This window comes from Ictalurus furcatus, chromosome 22, assembly GCF_023375685.1.
Source record: "Ictalurus furcatus strain D&B chromosome 22, Billie_1.0, whole genome shotgun sequence".
NCBI classification, from domain to species: Eukaryota; Metazoa; Chordata; class Actinopteri; order Siluriformes; family Ictaluridae; genus Ictalurus; species Ictalurus furcatus.
The window spans coordinates 9,603,004-9,623,676 of record NC_071276.1 but is presented as its reverse complement, the minus strand read 5'-3'; the positions used below and the strand labels follow the sequence as shown (position 1 = coordinate 9,623,676).

The window sequence follows — 20,673 nt, the reverse complement described above, 5'->3', positions numbered from 1 at the left end:
GGAGATCCACTGTACATACAGTGAGGAATGAAAATGTCATTATTAAACACGGTGGATGCGCTCATTTTATATCATTTTGTGTTTGAGTTTATGGCCAAACTCACCTTCCACATATGTTGGGAATGAAGCAATGCTCCTCCTCGACTGCCATTTCAAGAACAAACAAAAAAACAACAGCAACTAAAAACCAGTATGTCATACAAATTGCTTTTAAACAATTAAAGGGATACTCCTGCATTCTGCGTTTGAATTTGAATCGTTATCCTCAGCAACTGGAGTTGAATTTTGACATGTTTCTCTGTACGCAGAAAAGAACAGAAAACTAAAGTCTAAGGGCAGTTCTTAAACTTAAAACAGATTGTTGTAGAACTTTATCAGGAATTCAATTTGTAAATTAAGCTCTAAATCTGTAGCATTCATCACCTTTAGAGATGAACTGCATGAGTCTTTGCCTGAATTTTGTAGGGATGCACCGAAATTACGGCTGCCGAAGATGGCGAAAGAGAGAAAAGCCCGAAAATATATGGCGCCACGGCCCGCCCCTCAGTCCTCGGCACTCAGATTTCACTCTCGATCTAGCTGAAGGTTACTGTCTCATTGCAACATTACAAGATCCGCCATTTAAAGAATTTTACTTTGACGCGCAGAAAAAAAAACAGCGTGCACGGGAAATGATCCAGACGAAGCTGGAGGTGATGAATACGTCTGCTGAAGGATCGACGTGCAGCACAGAGCAACGCGTGCCAAAGAACCGGGTGCGTACTGTACAAGAGATGAGAAGAGGAACCATCTCTCCTGCAAGAAAGCTAAGCAACTTTTGCTCTTGAAGAGAAACCTGCCACTTTTGTTTAAATAGAAAGCAGTCCAGTTTGCCATGTGTATATAGTAGCAATTACATCTAAATTCATGTAGCCCTGCAAAACCTCGTTCTTGACTTGAGGCTACGTCTGTTGTTTACAGTTTGAGGTTGGTTTTAGTTCTATCGCTGCTGTTTTGCACAATAATCTTTAATTAATGTGGAAATACGTTTACATAAACAGAATAGATGCCTAGTTCATTACATGACTGCTGTCTTGCATAGCATAATAGTTTTCTAGAACTTTACATTATTTGGATAAAAAAAATATCTGTTAAATTTGACAGCTACAGAACTGAAGGAAGAATAATATATTTAATATTGTTTTTGTTTTGGTGTGTTCATTTCAATAAAAGTATGACCATTTTATTGTTTTATAGTTTTTCAATTCAGATTCAGTAAATTCATGAAACAAGTCAAACAGTCTAATATTAATACAATTATACAAAAAAAAAAAACCTACTTTAACGTGGGTTTAAAAAAAAAAAACATATTCAGAATTTTCGGTTTCAGCTCAGAATTTTCCTTTCGGTGCATCGCTATTGGAAAGTTGGATAAAACTACAGCACAGCTTTTGTAATTCTCATTTCTCATGTCTATCTCATTCTTTTATTAACGTCATTCTTTTATTAAAGTGGATTTTTTTTTTAGCAGTCGAGTTGTGTGAAAACATTTATTTGTTTTCAAACCATTTTTGTTCTATTTTCAGTATAGGGAAATATGTTGCGGGGTTTTTTAAACCGCACTTTCTCCTTAATTTGGTCTTGGCCAGTTCCCACCCACCAGCCAGCTCTCCAACATCAGAAGACAGCGACCTACACGTGCGTTCCCAGAGACATGTGAAGCCAGCCAACTGCATCTGCATCAACTGCTGCTCATACTGCATCACAGGGCAGCGTAACACACTTAAAGGAAAACGTAATCTGCTGTCTAGCTCACACATGAGCTCACGTATGCCAACGATTGGCTAGTGTTGCTGTGATTGGCAGGGAAGAGAGAGTATGCCATCTCTCCCACACAGAGACCATGGACAGTTTTGCTCTTTTGGACAACTGATCATCTTCCAATGACGGGGTGATAGTGAACAGTTTTCTATTGTGCCACTCAAGAGCCCATGTTGGAATTCTTGTCTGCGGTAAATGTACATATGTTACAGATGCAGTAGACAGAAGATACAGTGTCCTCCACTAATACTGGCACCCTTGGTAAATATGAGCAAAGAAGGTTGTGAAAAATGTCTATTGTTTAACCTTTTGATCTTTTGTTTAAAAAAAATTCACAAAAATACTTTTCTCTCATGGTTATTAAACAATTGCAAACAAAAATGTCTTTGTTAAATATAGATGTGCAACAATTATTTGCACCCTTTTAGGCAATACTACCTCCCTTTGCTGATAAGAGCTCAGATTCTTCTCCTATAATGCCTGATGAGGTTGGAGAATACATGGCAAGGGATCCGAGACCGTTCCTCCATACAGACGCTCTCCAGATCCACGCGGTGGACTCTCCTCTTCAGTTCACCCCACAGGTTTTCTATGGGTTTCAGGTCAGGGGACTGGTATGTCCATGGCAGGACCTTGATTTTCTGGTCAATAAACCATTTTTGTTTTGATTTTGTTGTATGTTTTGGATCACTGTCCTGCTGGAAGATCCAACCACGGCCCATTTTAAGCTTTCTGACAGAGGCAGTCAGGTTTTCATTTAATATCTGTTGACATTAGATAGAGATTAGATTTTCTGCCAGGTCCTCTGGCAGAAAAACAGACCCAAAACATTAAAGACCATATTTAACCGTGGGCATGAGGTACTTTTCCATATGGCTACCTCTCTGTGTGCGCCAAAACCACCTCTGGTGTTTATTGCCAACAAACTCTATTTTGGTTTTATATGACCATAGAACCTGATCCCATTTGAAGTTCCAGTAGTATCTGACAACCTGAAGACACTTGAGTTTGTTTTTGGATGAGAGTAGAGGCTTTTTTCTTGAAACCCTTCTAAACAACTTGTGGTGATGCAGGTGACTTCGGATTGTAGTTTTGGAGACTTTCTGACCCCAAGACACAACTAACTTCTACAATTCTCCAGCTGTGATCCTTGGAGATTTTTTGGCCACTCGAACCATCCTCCTCACAGTGTGTTGAGACAATACAGACACACATCCAATTCCAGGTTGATTCATAACATTTCCAGTTGACTGGAACTTCTTAATTATTGCCCTGATGGTGGAAATGGGCATTTTCAATGCTTGTGCTATTTTCTTATAGCCACTTCCCATTTTGTGAAGCTCAACAACCTTTTGCCACACATCACAGCTATATTCCTTGGTCTTACCCATTGCAATGAATGACTAGGGGAATTTGGCCTGTGTGTTACCTCATATTTATACCCTTGTGAAACAGAAAGTCATGCTTGAACAATTTCCTCCTCCTAGTCACCCAAGTGTACTGAAATTTTTTTTATATCAATAGGAATATGAATTCATAGGGGTGCCAATAATTGTTGCACAAATATATCTAACAAAGATATATATTTTTGGATAAACCTGTGTTTGCACTTGTTTGATAGCCATGAGAGCAGAGTACTTTTGTGATTTATTTATTTTTTTTAAACAAAAGGTTAAAAGGTTAAAACAATAAAGACAAATTTTCAATGCCTTCTTTGTTCATATTTAACAAGGGTGCCAATATTAGTGGAGGCCACTGTATGTGGAAAATGTTGGAGTATTCCTTTAAATGATTACAATATTACACTTACTTCCCCCTCCCTGACACCCCACACACCCATCACACTATTATGTTGCTGAACTCACATGTTGGACTCCTACCTCTTTGCCAGCAGGAGACGGGGACTCTAAGTTTTCACTCCCCTCATGCTGCAACAGGTTGCTGCTGGAAGACTCCGCCCCCTGTGGAGAGGTGGAGGCTGGGCCTGGAGACTTGAGAAGAAATGAAGATCATTCGTATGACTCATCATGATTAAACAGGACCCATCATAAAACAAACGCTTATAAAGAGATCGGCAAGTAGCCATATGTATACTGTGAGTAAAAGAATCAGGGGGGAAAAAAACATTTTGTCATGAAAATGGATAACGCTATGAGATTATGGAATTAGACTTAAATAAAAATACAGTGGGGTCCACAACTAACAAGAATACTGAAACGGAGAATTATTGCACACACCGTCGGCTTTAATATCTCAGACTGCAATGGTGATGTATATTTTGTTTGCGTGGTAACACTCGTATGCTCCTACACGGTTTTAATTATTCTCGTCTTTTAACAAACGGTATTAATAGATCGTGCTAACTAATCTGGATTAAACCTGAACAGCATGTCACTACACTTCACTCATACTGATTGATAAATATAAGAATTGTATTCTCTGATTTTATAAACAGTTCTACTGAATATAATGACAGCTATGATCCCACACAATTGTACTGAATATTAAATACAAACAGTGACAGGAACATACTGTATTATTCAAAACTATTTACACTAACGACCAAGTGAGTGGCAAATTACTGCAGTAGCATTCGATATTAAAGATGGGTATAGTAGGAAAAAAAAACCAAAAAAAAAACACTAGTAGATAATGGTACTAAATACACATACAAAACTCCTGCTCTTCAAAGTAACACCCTAGTGACAAGCAATTGCACTTGAAATCCCCAATTTGGTGTGTTTTTTTTTTAAACTAAATAAAGGAAATAAAGTGTTTCAGCCATATACTGTACATCAGGCCAATAGCAGCAGCAGTAGCTACTGATACATATAACCTCACAGGTATAACACAGTCTCACATGGAGAAAACAAGAAACAGACAAAAGAAAATCACTCATTCCAGCATCAACAAGAAAGCAGATGAACAGCTAAACACCATGGATCATCTAACTCTATTTCTGGAGGATTTTAATGTGCTTACACTGACGCTGAGTAAGCTCTACTTAAGGCATCATGACAAATGAATCTAATGACACAGTAAAAGAAGAGAAAACAGATGCTTTCGGAACAATTCCCAAACATACATCATCAATTTGCTGGTTTGAAATACACCCCCCTCTGACCTCATCTTCATTGTTCTCATCCTCCTGGCACATCCAAAAGTTCTCCATCTTTGAAAGTTACAGCAAAAAGTCTGTAGTTTAAAAAAACAAAACAAAACTGCACAGAGAAAAATAGATAGTGACTGTCACAGTGGCTAATCCGAGTAAGTCTGGTGTAGCTCTGACATGGATCAGGATACGTTATGGCGTGGAATGAGAGAGCACTCGGCTCCTGTTACAACCCCACGCCAGACCCGTCCTGAAACGCTACACAATAAGCAAATCTATTGTAACTCTCTGGATAACATGGTGGAGAGCTGATTAGACAGTCCAATTAGAGGTGGACGATGCGACAAAAAATATATACGTCAGATCATGTCTGGATATCACAGTATCAATACAGTGGGTATAAAATGTCTACACACCCCTGTTAAAATGACAGGTTTTTGTGATGTAAAAAATGAAACCAAGATAAATCATGTCAGAACTTTTTCCAAAAAACTTACATTAACCTAGTTGCATAAGTATGCACATCCCTAAACTAATACTTTGTTGAAGCACCTTTTGATTTTATTACACCACTCAGTCTTTTTGGGTAAGAGTCTATCAGCATGGCACATCTTGACTTGACAATATTTTCCCATTCTTTCTTACAAAAACATTTTAGACCCCACAAATTGTGAGGGCATCTCCTGTGCATAGACCCCTTCAGGTCACCCCACAGATTTGCAGTTGTATTCAGGTCATTCAAAAACATGCATCTTCTTTTGGTTAAGCCATTCCTTTGTTGATTTGGATGTATGCTTTGGGTCAGTGTCGCGCTGAAAGGTGAAATTCCTTGTAATCTTCAGACACCTGAACGTTTTGCACTAAAATCGACTGGTATTTGTAGCTATTAATGATTCTCTCTACCTTGATAAAAGGCCCAATCCTGGCTGAAGAAAAGCAGCCCTAAAGCATGATGCTGCCACCCCTATGCTTCACCAGGGGTACTGTGAACTTTTGATGATGTGCTTTTTTTTTTTTTTTTTGCACCAAACATACCTTTTGGAATTGGTCTCATCAGACCAAACACATTTTGACAAGGTTTGGGGTGATTTAGTTGAGCTTGGATCTTTTTTGTGAGAAAGGGCTTCCATCTAGCCTCCCTACCCCATAGCCCAGACATGTGAAGAATACCAGAGAGTGTTGTCACATGCAGAGAGTAATCAGTACTTGTCAGATATTCCTGCAGGTTCTTTAATGTTGCTGAAGATCTCTTGGCGGCCTCCCTGACAAGTTTGTGTCTTGTTCTTTTATAAATTTTGGAGGGACGTCCTGCTCTTGGTGATGTCACTGTCAACATTTAACATTTTGGAAATTCTCTCATAACCCTTTCCTGATTGATATCTTTCAACAAGTGAGATACTATGCATGCTTTGTAAGCTCTTTGCGGACCATGGCTTCAGCAGTTATTTGGGGTTAATCAGAATAATTTCATTGATGACAGCTGTAGGATATTTACTAAAACCATGAGATTGAATGCGATTGGTTCATCCTGAAGACAGCCACATCCCCAGTTATAAAAGGGTGTACACTCTTATACAACCAGGTTATTGTAACTTTATTTTTTCCTATTGTTAATAAGTACATTTAGGAGCTCTAAGTGCCTTGTGGTACCTACATCAGTAGTACGATTACCAGTGAAAGAGCTATGTCATGTTTGAATTATTTCAAAGCCTGTTTCTCCATCACACGAGGAGTTAAATGATGACCATAAACACAGCACTCCACTGTGAGCTCTACCACATTTGAATACTAAAATCATAAAACAGACTCCCATTGTATCACGCCTGCTCCATAAATTCAAACCGTGGCATAAATAAGTGCTTTGCTCACCCAGAATCAGCACTTATGTGAGCTTATTATGGAAGAAAGCCTTTTTTTCCCCTCCTCCGGTGTTTGTTACGTGAGTCTCGCTGAATTATTTACACACATTTTCCTTCTGTGTCGCTCACTAGCACTAAATAAATTATATTGTAGGAGACAAAAACAAGAGGTGCGATGAACTCACATGGGTAAATGACATCACATAAAAGAATAAATGAAGTCGTGATCTAAATTCAGTGGATAGCTTGGTAAAGCCTCATGAACAACTTGAAACATTTTTCAAGTACTATATGGAGTTCTGTCACAGTAACTATGCTTACATACAGCTTAAGAATCAGTTAATTAAACTGACGTTAATGTATATAACTAAACCGGTATATATTAAACCAAGCACCAAACTGGTACACAGTATATTAAACCAAGCACCAAACTAGTACACAGTATATTAAACCAAGCAGGGTTAGGGTTAGGGCAGATGTATGGCAGTTGCTCCACATAATCTAAGACTAATAATAATCTGATCATAATAAACTAAAAAGGGCTGATAACGGTGATGTTTTCTGTAAACACACTTATGGGCATAGTCTTGGGTGTTGGTGCTTTGTAATGGTCATTACATTTCCCACTGTCGATAACATGACAAGCTGCATTGTTTCTTATTATGGTCATATGAGAGAAAAAAAAGCAGCTTGTGTTGGAACAACTGTTTATAGCTGCTCTAATATAAGTGATACCAAGAAGTCGCTTATCCTGTGGGCATTAAACATCACTTTTTAATTAATAAAAGATGTAATAGATAACCAATCGCCATGTTATAAGAAGAATAAAAAGTTCTGGGTCATGTCAATCTGTTCGGTCATTGATTATTTTACTATAACAGCATGCCCTATTGTGTGCTGGAACTGAGCTGTTCTTTTTGACCATTAGGCTGGGCTTCCAAGTATTTTTGAATTTTGAATTTTGAATGACGGACACTTGAGGTGTGTTTTTACAAAGAAGTCATTTAAGACTTTGAGGAACAAGAGATGTGGCTTGAATTAATGATAAGATCTTGCTGAACTAATGCTAGCCATGTGTTTTCCTCCAAGAGCACACACAAGTTGTGGTAATGCTGCTCTTAAATATCTGGAAAAGTGCAACAACAACAAAAAAATCACTGCGGATTATGGGAATTTAAACAATTTAAACAGTAAGTGCCTTCGATAAATTCAAAAAGTAGGAAGGAGTTCATTTGGAATCTGCAGTCAGAATAAATTCAATGGGACTGAGTCTAGTGAGCTGGATTACATCGTGAAACACACAGAGTCTTTTCTCTGCTGGATCTATCGGTTATCGGCAAAAATGCACATCGATAGTTTTTCCCGGTGATGTCTGTTGCGGGAGTGGCTACTGTCATTATACAGTACGAGAGCGGCCTCTAGAGGCGAAATAAAAACCATCACTGACAAATTTTGTTGTGTTATTTGATGTGTTTTTGATTCATTTTGGAGGTCTCTATTTTTATTTGTTCTTTGGAGTGTTTTCAAAGTACAGTACATTTTCATGTTACAGTCATTACTGTTCACTTTTGTAATAAAGTTCAGCAATATTTTACTCTGAGTGTTATGTTTTCATTCAATACCATTTTTAAAGATTATCAGTTGATTAATCGGTTATCAGCAGGTACAGTACTGCTCAACTTGGTTATCGGTATCAGTAAAATCCAATCGGTCATCCTCTACTACAGACTACTTGAACGGTGTAATACTTTTTAAGTGTAGTGCATCAAAAAATATGCTTCGTTTCTTATAAATATCGACCCTTTCTGAATCGCACAAAAAGCAATAATTGTGTGATGCTGAATAAGACTCAGACAAATGCAATACTTACGCCACTCTATACTACTGCTATACACACCAGAAGCTGCTGTTTGTTCAGTGCAACAAAGCGGTGGCTTTGTTCAGAACACAGAATGAGACATACTACCCTGAATACACAGCTGATGAATATTGTGTGTGTGGAGGGTGGGGGCCGGGGGAGAGAAGGATATCAATTGTCTTAACTATGCAGGATGATATGTGATACCTTTCAGCAAGAAGCAGGCTGGGGAACAGTTAAATAGCATCTGCATATTAAGTCAATAATTCTACTGTATATAGTAAAATTATATTTATTAAATTAATCATTTATATTTGAGCTCAAAAGGTGAGAATAGTTGAGAGATGAAGAAGAGGAGAAGAAACAAGAACATTTGTGACTACATGGAAATCTCTCTCTCTCTCTCTCTCTGTTGAGGTAAAAGGTTGCTCATTTGAATGCACCAGTCATATGCTCCCATCACTGAATACAGATAAGTCCTGCTGGCTGAGACTGGTAAAGCCAGTGCAGTGTGTGCTTGAGCCTCCTTGTATTTTCCTCAGGCAGGAGATTTGTCCAGAGAGCAGCACTCACTGTGCAGAGACATGTTCGCACCACTGCACACCCAGCAGCAGGCACATGATAAATGGAAGACCAGGGAAAATACAACAAAAGAGTCTAGAAAGTCCCTGGTCTACAGTACTGTATGGAAGTAAGCAGCTGGTCGACTCCATATTAGTTTGAAAGGAAAAAACTGTAACTCTGACTGTGGCATATTCAAAATCCAACAAATCCACCAGCTTGAAAGACACTTGGACCAATCACAGTGACAACACACATCTGCATTATTATTGTGGTGTGCAGTGATGCAAAATAGACGTGCTTCGATTAACAATGTTTCTTTCTTGGTTTGGTTTAAAAATAATTGTTTTAAATGATCGCTGATATGTATTGTTAACATTATTTTAAGCTATTTAACAACATTTAGAAACATGCAATACACTCATGAAGGTTCTACATCATACAGCATTAAAAAATTATTAATTGAGCTATGGCTACCCATAAACCCCCTCCCTGTGTCATGTTGCAAATACACTTCACTGAAGAAAGCAAAAAAAGCACCTTGATCATAATCATGCTGTTTACTCACATCTCCCCCTAGTGGTGGCTGCAGGTCCGACTCCATGCTGGGGCTCAAGTCTTGCCTCATCACCCAGATGGGCTCTTTGGGCTCGTCTGGCGTGTAGGGTGAACGCACCGTCCTGCTCTTCACCTCTTCGATGGCCTCCTTGATGTCCTTGATGGCCAGGGAGATGGCGTCCCTCTTCTGCCTACTGCTCCTGACCTGAGCTGACTCCTCAGAGGGGCTGCTCATGGAGGATCTGCCATCCTCTCCTTTCCCTCCCTCGTTCACTAGCTCCTGAAGCTTCCCCTCTTCTGCCTGCTCTTGATCTTTGTGTCTGTCTGTTCCCTGTTCTGCTGCAGGGTGCTCCAGGCTCTGTGAACCCAAACTCTCCTTCACTTCGTCCATGATATGCTCAACATCCTCATCCTGCTCACAGCTGTCGGTGCGTGGGTAGGGCGCGAATTCAGCTTCCTTCTCAGGACTGTCGGATTCACCGTCCGAGCGCTCGTCGTAGTGGTGGAGTCTGGAACCCACAGACTCCTGCTGCCCGTACGAATCACGCTCCAGGAGCCGGAGTCCAGCACAACGCTGCTGAGGCATGTCTCCTTCAGGGGCTTCTGGGATCTCCTCGTATACATGCTCCTGGACTCCATAGTCAGCGTAGGGCTCGGAATAGGGCTGATCTTCAGGCCGAGGCTGGGTGTAAACATAGTTGGAGTAACCGGGGTTGAGTGCCTCGGCATCGTGTCTGGTTGGTCGCTCCATGTTTTGCAGGGGCTCGTGGGGAAGTGGAGGGGGTTGGGGAGGGTACTGGGGTTGCTGCTCAGATTCCGCGCTTTCTGCATATTCCTCCGCCTCAGGTCGTAGTGCCAAACCGTACATACCCTCATCCTCAGGTTCAGCCTCCAGCGCCATGACAGCATCACCCTCGGCCTGGTCTGTGTGGTTATGGAACCCACTCTCCGTACTTGCAGAGCGTGCCAGGGCACTGTGGTCGTCCTCTTCTTCTTCCAGTCGCTGTTGCTCAGCTCTTTCTGCCTCTCTCTGTTGTCTTTCCCTCTCCCTCTGCCTCTGCCGTTGTTGTTGAGCTCTCAGCCGTGCCTCCGTGTCCCCTTGCCTGCGGTAGCGGCTCACTGCTGGCCGTGGGATCGGCCGCTGAGCTTGCTGCTGCTCCACGTCACCTTCTTCAGGCATCCTGCGGGAGGTGCGCGGTCGCCCGGTCCCTTCAGATCCCTCATGACGGCGTTGCCTCTGCGATCCAGACTGGGAGTAGCTGTTTTCACTGCCATTACCACTGTGGTGATGACGAGAGCGGCCCGAGTTTTCGTGTCGTCTGCGCTGGGAGGACGGCTGCTCTCGGCGGCCCAGGTCAGCTTCGGTTGCCTCAACAGGCTCGTAGTCCAGTGGCGCCTCCTGATGGCTCATTGCTAGTACAAATGATGATCTACACTTACTGCATCATCTCCCCCAGGCCAGGTGCAGCACAGACAGGGCCTGCAAACACAGCAAGAGAGAACCAGGACTCAGCCACTAAACTCGAACACCTCAGTCATACAAAAGAACCCCAAATGTAGTTAAATCAGCCAGGAAATGTTTGGTGTTTTAAGTAAATACTCATTCAGTGATGTCACCTAGGCGTGTCGATGTGGTTTAGGACACTGTATGAATTACTGTAATCTAAAAATATTAAGAACACATTTGATCATACCGTTTGTTTACATTTTGCATACTGTATAGCTGAACACTAACATTATCCAGGGAGAAAAAATCACGGACAAACAGAAATGTATTTTTACTTTAGCAGACTGTGAAATCCACCCACACATGATGACAAAGTTCGATAGCTGGTCGTGCAGATTTTACTAGTGTCGCTTTATAACAAGTCCCCTAGGACCCACCTCCCAAAGTTTGAATGTGAAATCATACTGGAAAGCTTGGATCTACGTCGATTATATTTTCCACTTTGAACTGAAATAAACATTAAAGTTGTGTACATTTTATTTTGCTTAACCGTTCATTCATATACACATCGTAAATTAAAACGTGTGAAAATGAGCCGAACTACAAAACGACACAAACACAAATGCAATAAATGTATTGCTTTCCATTAAGAGATTTCACACATTTAGCTTAATAATCCATAAACTGTCAGGCAGTAATCTTTATTAGATTTAAAAGAAAACGTTTTATTTAAGCACCAATCATTACAATATTAAAAAGAGCTGAATTGACGGGAGACAGCACATCCACATGGATTAACAAAATCACATTTAATATATTGTTATGATGTCTGTCCCAATTAATAGAGACTTTCCACCATTTCAGGCAAATATAAGCTCTGACTCCAGTGACTACTTCAATTAATGTAGATGATGTATCTTCATTCAGCACAGGCCTTCATAATATTGCACACTGTCTCTCTATATTTAGATCATTATGCTTTATAAGGATACATTAGTACTTCTTCCAGCAGCCACATCCTTGCTTATAAGCCACATACGGAGCAAACAAATGCATGAGTCATGTTTGCTAAATGTATTCTTCCCGTCACAAATATAGTGCTCGAATCAGTGATGCGTCATAATATCAACGTCGACGACAACAATCACAAGTGACTGTATAAATGAGGGACTCATAAAGCAGCATGGTGGATAAACATGGAGCTGAGCTGCAGAGAGTTTTAACACAAATTGACGGCAGCGCTTTATAAAGCGGCTTATCCTGTTTCAGTGTGTATATTAGATATATTGGGGGTAACTTCTACTCTTATTAGTCATATGAGAGAAAGAGAGTGAGAGAGGAAAAAATAGAAGAATCCACCTGGCTCACACATACACATTTGCAGTGAGCTCTGGTTGCCACGGTGATATGCTCTCCCATTGGGCCACTACTGACAAGTATATTCACACTGCAGAGATACATGGAACTGTGAAAAACTTCACACTCCCTCCATCTCATAGCAAAGACCTTCCTCTTTCCTCCCACAAGAAGTCCTCTTCATTCCAATATAACACCAATTAGAGACAACAGCGTGCGTGTATGTGCGTGCACGTGTGCGTGCGTGTGTGTGTGTGCGGGCGCGCGTGAGTGTGTGGATGTGTGACATAGCGTCATCAGCTCGATAAGGCTAACCAAATGTTTTCCAAAAGGGATGATCATCTGATTCGGATTATCCTCGATCTCAGGTCATCACGAAACAGATCTTTCTTGTGGCGTCAGAACGCTGCTACACAACATGCGCTCCGTTCAGCTTGCACCTGCTTTTTGCACCTTGCGGTCCTGGAACTGAATAATGGAAAATCTACATAATGAGCAGAGACGCAAATGTAGAAAAGGAAGCGTACTGTATTTGGTCATTTCAAACATGAAGCACTATTGATTCATTCACTGATTCATTCACTTCTACCCTTTCTTCCAACCACAAACAGAGATTCCTCATGCTTTCAAGACTAACCCAACACCCCACATCCTACGCATGAAAGGAATTCTCACGTCTTTCAACCTAATCTCTAGCTAGCACACGTATGATTTTCACTGACAAGGACTTGATCACATTTCCCTGCACTGATTATAAAATGAAGACAGAAAAGCAGTTTACTCCACATTTACTTATAATGTACAGCGGCACATGTTTGTTGTACACTTCCATGACTTTCTTCGGTTAAATGTAAATCAAGTATAAATTATGATGAACTAATTGTGTAAAATGTATCCGTTCAGAAATGCACTGTGTATCTGATGTTGCAAACAAATGGTCATGTAAACACGTACGTGACTCAGATTTCCCCTGAATCGCTCATGAACACCATAAAAGCTTAAAAAGCATAAGTCAGCAGAAATCTGTTATGTACTGCAGGGGTATTTAACTCAAATGTGTGAAGATCCAGTTTCTTAAAAAGGACAAGGTAAGAAACTAACATGGCGACAGTTAACTTTAAAACTTTTTAAATGATTAGTTTATGGCTATAAATAAGACAGTTCAAAGTGGTTATGTTTGGTTTCTGTAGGGACACTGCACGTTACCACTTTCAACTTTTAACACCACAGACGTGGAAGAGATATATTTTGAATTTGACGTAAGGGAGAATAAAAGCATAACTATTTGTCCATGCGTCATAAGTTTTTTTTGTCTTCAACTTTTTAACAAGCCGTGTCATCAGGTCTCTAATCAGAACAGAGACCCATCCAGCCGTCTATTCTCCATACCCCTTATCCTACACAGGGAGCCTGGAGGCTATCCCAGGGAACTCGGGGTACAAGGTGGGGGACACCATGGACGGGGTGCAGACCCATCGCAGGGCTCAATCACACACACATTCACACACTGTGGACAATTTGGAAATGCTACAACGCACGTCTTCTGGACTGGGGGAGGAAACCGGAGTACCCGGAGGAAACACCTGAAGCATAGGGAGAACGTGCAAACTCCGTTCACACACGGCGGAGGCGTGGTTTCGTACCCCCAACCTTGGAGGATGTGAAGCAAATGTTTTCTAAACTAATATCTCTAACCCTGCAGCTAATCTCTGATCTGATGAGCTGCCTTCAGCGAAATAATTTACATAAATGCACATGATTGGATAAGCAGCAATAACAGATTTGCTACAGAAGCCGTGATAGTTCTTGTTTAGGAAACGCAAAAGTACAGGCAGTTTATTCCGCGGATGTTTATCGGCTCTGCTGCAGTACTTTTCATGTACTCCGTTCAGCCTCTGAAATACTTTGCTGTTCTGCCAGTTAATGACCCCTGCTGTACTGTTACATGTTTTCATAGCTGTACAAATCTAGATAAGAATAAGACTTATGAGTGGTGTAACAATAAAAACATCCCCACTAATTGTCTCAATATTCCAGAGCCATCCACCACCATTAAAAGAAAAGTAAATGAGGTCCTGGCTGGATCTCTGGCTGGGAAAGATGGCGTTCCTCTTTCCCGTTTCAATTCGAGCACACTAGCCAAATGTGTATAAGGAAGAGAGCAGATAGTGTTTCATTAATGTTTGTTTGGGTGCACTGTGATGGTTGAACATCAGTCGGAAATGACGCCATGAGAAGACCTGCACTTCATTGAGGAAAGAAGTTTGATCTGATGGACTGGCGTCCCGCTGAGATCGTTCTCTTGCCTTGTGCCCAGTGTTCTCAAAACGGGCTTCGGATTCGGATCCACCAGGACAAACATGTATTTGAAATGTTCACTAACAACTGCCTTTAGAGGGGATTAGTGAGGATTGCATTAACATGCTTTCTGTGTGTTTTTTGTCGATCCATCCATCCATCATCCATACCGCTTATCCTACACAGCGTTGCAGGGGAACCTGGAGCCTATCCCAGGAAACTCACGGCACTAGGCGGAGGACACCCTGAACAGGGTGCCATAATCGCGCACACACATTCACACACTACAGACAATCTGGAAATGCCAACAGCGTACGACGCATGTCTTTGGACAGGCGGAGGAAACCGGTGTGCCAGGGAGAACATACAAATGCCACACACACAGGGCAGCGTCAGGATTTAAACCCATGACCCACAGGTGCTAGGCAGACATGCTAAACACCAAGCCAAAAAAAATATGCAGGATTTTTCAGAAAAACCTGCAAAAAGTATGCAAATGCAGCAGAATGACTTGGGGGGGGGGGCGAGGGTGACAGTGATGCCGTAACCATTTACCTTGGCATAAATACAGATGAAGGTCAATAATAAAGGCAGAGCAAACACGGAAATGCTGACAAGCAAAAAACACATTCTGCTGAAACCCTGAAGGACCTTCTTGAGCGCTCATCCCACCATCCCTCCCTTCCTTCCTCTCTCACCTTCTCTCTGTGCCAGTCGGCCTTCCCTGTGAGTGCGAAGCAGGTTGGCATGTTAGATCAGTGCGTGTGTGTGTGTCCTTCCCCACCATTCACTCACGCTGTCTCTCCATGAGCCCTCACACAAACAGTCATCTGTCAAGGACAAGGCTGCACACCAAGCACTCTACACAAAGCGAACGAAGGATGGAGGACAACGTGACATGATTTGACTTATTGCAGTGGCATCTGCTTTTCACCAAACGTGCTGTGCATGAATCAGTGTGTGTGTGTGTGCGCGTGTCTGTATCAGACATGAGATAGGGGAATGATGAAATAAATCCTGCTGCAATACAGGATGCAATACAAAATGAAGAGTGGTGACACCCTGTAAGAAAACACCCTCCTAGCTAGCAGTAGTGGAGACAGGAGCTTTGTGGCTTTCAGTCTCCCAGCACCACCTTCTGGAAGGGTGTACTTACTATTGGTAACTTGACACATTTCCTTCCAGCTGCTGACATGACCCACAACTGAATTTCCTGTATCGTTAAAGATATACTCCAGCATTTTTCAAATCTAATTTCTACCTACTACATGTATGACAAAACCTTTGACACGGTTACCCAGTGACGCTTAGTCATAAATATTTGCTTGGAGGGTTACAATCTAATATTTAAATATAAGAGATCAACAATGGAACAATCAGCATTGAGCAACTTCTTGTATCACAAAGTCTCAATGATGTCATAATAAGAATTATGTGGGTGGCTTAGTGGTTATCACGTTTGCCTCGCACCTCCGGGGTAGGGGGTTCGATTCCCACCTCTGCCCTGTGTGCGTGGAGTCTGCATGTTCCCCCGTTCTTCGGGGGTTTGTTCTGGGTACTCCGGTTTCCTCACCCAGTCAAAGACATGCAGTGTAAGCTGACTGGCATTTCCAAATTATCCGTAGTGTGTGAAGTTGTGTGCGATTGTGTTGGCACCCCCCACAATTTGCTGAAAAAGTTAACACTGGTGATGATAGAAAGGTGTCAGAACACTTGCTGTGTATGGAGCTGTGCAGCTGCAGACCATGCTGACCCCGCTACTCTATGGGTGCGTAATTGTGGATCTTTCTAGAAATAACTGCTTGAAATGATCCACCAACAGAATTCAAACGGTTTTAAGCTTGAAATGAATACAAACATATCGAGAAATAGGTTTAATACCGATATGTTTGTTTCATAGCATAATAATAAATACCTTATGCAACAGATTCAAGATATTTTGACTTGGAAAACATCATTTTGCTCCCGTGGATGTGTGTCTCCTCTGAATAGGCATTAATGTTTAGGTGAATGGTGAAGAGCGGAGAGCGTATTTCAAGAAGAGGGCTTAATTTACTTGCATCATTATGCGATTCAGGGTATGAGGGTTATTTACATAAAATGTTTTGCAGAATTTCCATAAAGAATCCAATTCCATAAATAAACAAGCGCAGGATTCTTTTTCTGCAATCCGATCCGACGACATCGCCACAGGGACGGAAAAACCACACTTCGCAGAGCAAAATAATAATTGTGAATAAATGTGAACAGGCGTTCAATTCTACATTCTTTTACACACACACACACACACACACACAGCTCCATCATCTCTGACAGCATGGAGAAACTGATAGCTCGTTACTCTAACAGGATTATCACTGGTGGCTTTAAAGCAATAACAGCAGCTCATCTTCTAGTCGGCATGAAATAGCTTCTTAGCTGTGATTGTATTACGTATGCTGATGTATACGGAATCAAGGAAGTCAGAGTGACATCACGGTGAACAGCTTGACTGATTCACACAGCAGTAAAAAGCGTTCAGTCTTCACCACACCGCCAACCAAATCTGACTGTATCTTAATAAGCTAGCTAAACAGATGTAGGAGAACAGCGAACACTGGAACACTGCACTGGTGTTTATAATATACTGTACTGTCTAGACCTATTTACTGTATGTACCTAAATGGAGTAGTCCTGAAGGCCCAGCATACTTTTAACAGCTTGGTTAAGATTTCCGAACACAAACTAAACTAGGAGAGTAAATGATGCGCTGAATTGGATTAAAGTGTTCAAAGAGGAAAATCACTGGAGGTTGTAGAGCTGCAGTTGAAACGACCTTTCTAAGGTTACGCTCACATTATATGCGTAATGTGGAACAAATCCGATTATTCCAGTTTTTTTTTTATGGGCTGGTCTGAGTATTTTAACAACGGATCTTTTTCCAAAGACTGATCTTTGCGGGGCGGTGGTGAATCAATGGTTAAGGATCTGGGTTACTGATCAGAACGCTGGGGTCTCAAGCCCCAGTACCACCAAGCCGCCACTCTTGGGCCCTTGGCCGACAGAATTGGAAACCGATGCGGTCTTCTGCTGTTCTAGCTCATCCGCCTCAACTTTCAACATATCGTGCAATCTCAGATGATTTTCTGCTCACCAAGGTTGTAAAAATTAGTTATTTTATTTACCGTAGCCTTCCTGTCAGCTTGAACCAGTCTAGCTGGTATTCTCTTTTTTGGTACCTGCTCGTTTCCACAAATAGAACTGCGGCTCAGTGGATGTTTTTTGGTTTTCGCACCATTCTGTAAAAACTCCAAAGACAGTTGTGTGTGAAAATCCAGGAGATTAGCAGTTTCTGAAATACTCAAATACTGAAATACTTAGCATGCCAGATTGCAGTAGAGAATGCCCCATTGTCTGGTTGACCCATGTTATTGTTGCCTCACTGACAACCGACATGACAAATGGCCTGAGATTTAAATGTCATATGCTAACCTAAACATATTCATCAAAGTGTTCATTATTTTTTAAAGCTTAAAGTTTCGAAACCAGACAAAGACGGCTCTACATTGACATTCACTTTCATGTCGGTTTTCTTTTGTTTTGTTTTTTTAAATCCAGAAGCTTTTGTGTAATGAATATATCGAGTATGTTTGTGAGAACAAAATTCCCAAATATAGACCTGCTTAATTAGAAAACTACTGAAGTCGGTTAATTTAATAACAAAATGACTTTCATACACACAGTAGTTCAAACGAGAGGTCAAATAAATTTACATTTCATAACACATCAAAGATTTCCTTCAAGGCCAATCTATCACACCGAAGTACATCTCATTCTCTTCAACTGGCGTCTTGAGGACTTTAAAGAAAAGCTGTTAATCAAGATATATTAGCATGCTGTGACCGATATAACCGAGGCTGGTATGGATCTGTTGCCCAACATCCTCTCAGGGCCATGCACATCTGCCTTCGGTAATTCTAATTTAGTCTGTGATTTACCGTGACTGGATAAGCCAATAAAAACCGTCCAATGCTGAACTAATTACTATTGCCTGGATAATGAGGAACGCTGTGACAATTAGGCCTCAGGTCAAGGACGCTCAGTTCGAGGGTGTGCAGAATCTCTGCAGAATTTTAACCACCTGTTAACCAATTAGCTTTAGTACAAATACTCCAGCATTTCACAAAGTAATCTCCGTTCACTGCTTCTGCAGTGTATGATTACAACAGACAGAAAATTCCTTGCCATGAGAAAAGAATGGAAAATCTGTTCATCCTAAATTCACTCATAATGGAAGCCTAGTGGCGGCTGTCAGGGAGTCAATCAACATTTACCTACAAGACTTTTTTTTTTGAAGTATAGATTCATGAATTCTTCAGTTAAACATATTTATCAATTGAACCTTAAATCAAAATCAGTACTTTAACGCCGGCTTAACCAATGGACCTTCCACGTTTACGAATGCAGTGTAAGTGTAAGTAGTAGCATTTCAAAACCTCCGGTGAGATAGTGACCAATTGCGGCAAATACAGCTCACAATCACTGCAGGGGATTCACGTTTCCCAGTGTGCTTGTGAAAAAGAAATGGCTTTGTGCTATTCACTGGGATGAGCTTTAGCGTTTTAAAAAGACACGTACGGCTGTGTCCAGTGTTTCAAAGAATCTGGACGTAAACACGGAGCTACACCCTCTTAATTTGAACAGATCCAACATTTGTTGTCTGGCAAAATGCTATTGAGGAAGTCAGAAAAGCCAGCAGTGTGTGTGACCACTTTATAATATAATGTTATAGTTCAGCCATTAAGAACGCCTTTAACAAAAAAAAAAACGTATTGAAATCATTCTCATGGCTGGACTGGAAAGCTGTCTCAAAGTTGCAATGAACTTTAACAGGAAACATGGCAAGCACACACACACAGACACACACACACACACGACACTGTTGCCAAACTTATTAACAAATTTGAAAAGACTGGAAGTGTTTTGGACCAACTGAAAAGTGGATGTCCACGAACATCCGCTGACGAAAGCAGAACCGACTTGGTGCTGGCAAACATACTGTATGTTTGGAGACTTTTGGGACACCCTGTAGATGGCATGCCTTCGGCATAAATCATGCATTTCAGTTCCTAAACAATGTTTAAATTGTCAACCAGAATGCTACTATTCATTACAGTATATGATGACACAGTCACTGCGAGAAAGGAAAGCTATTTTCTAGGCAACATCAGACAGATATGGTGGAAAAACCCTGGACTAATCCTTTATTGTAGCATATACACTACAAGTTTTACAAAAAACAGGCAGTTTAAATGCTGTTTAAATGCTCATTATGGCCTTTCTTAAACATCCACGCATATTTAGAGTTCATGTTGATACAGAATAAGAATTCCTGTTTTCTATAGAAAACAAAACTAAATTGAGAGGTTCATTTCCTACATCATGATTTTTCTGAGATTTGGAGATTTAGTAATTATTTAAATTTTGGGAAAAGCAGTGCATTAAATCCCCAGCCTCTTAAAGCCAAAAGATTCAACACCTGGTAGCCAATTTATTTTTCCTGGAAACGTTCTCAGCATTTTTAAAAAAAAAATAATTAATTAATTAAAAAAGCAAGCTACAATTTTGTTGCTTATCTCAGTTCAGCCAATTTAAAACACAAAACTGTACTTAATTTAAAGAACCCGTTCCTCGGGTATTTGCCTACTCGCACTAATTTAATTTGGAGATCATGTGAATCAGGTACAGAAATAACTGAATATGAGCTCAGCAGTAGGTATCGCAGATTGGCTGTGTAAGTTATGTTCCATTTAATTTTGACTTTAAGACAAATACACTGGTAGGA

The 20,673-nt window shown here is 41.0% G+C and overlaps 1 protein-coding gene across 5 annotated transcripts in view; it reads right to left on the bottom strand.

Moving 5' to 3' along the window:
• Positions 1 to 20,673, bottom strand: part of apba1a (amyloid beta (A4) precursor protein-binding, family A, member 1a) — a 56,852-nt gene that overhangs the window by 11,499 nt on the left and 24,680 nt on the right. For 3 of the 5 annotated variants that reach the window (XM_053654128.1, XM_053654133.1, XM_053654129.1), the window contains exons 3-5: positions 9,759 to 11,228; positions 3,666 to 3,791; positions 105 to 144 (exon numbers count right to left, since the gene is read on the bottom strand). In XM_053654128.1, the coding sequence (XP_053510103.1) occupies positions 105 to 144; positions 3,666 to 3,791; positions 9,759 to 11,159 (1,567 nt within the window). In that variant the 5' untranslated portion in view covers positions 11,160 to 11,228. The remainder of the gene's footprint in view (positions 1 to 104; positions 145 to 3,665; positions 3,792 to 9,758; positions 11,229 to 20,673) is intronic. The other 2 variants (XM_053654130.1, XM_053654132.1) reach the window with 1 other exon arrangement.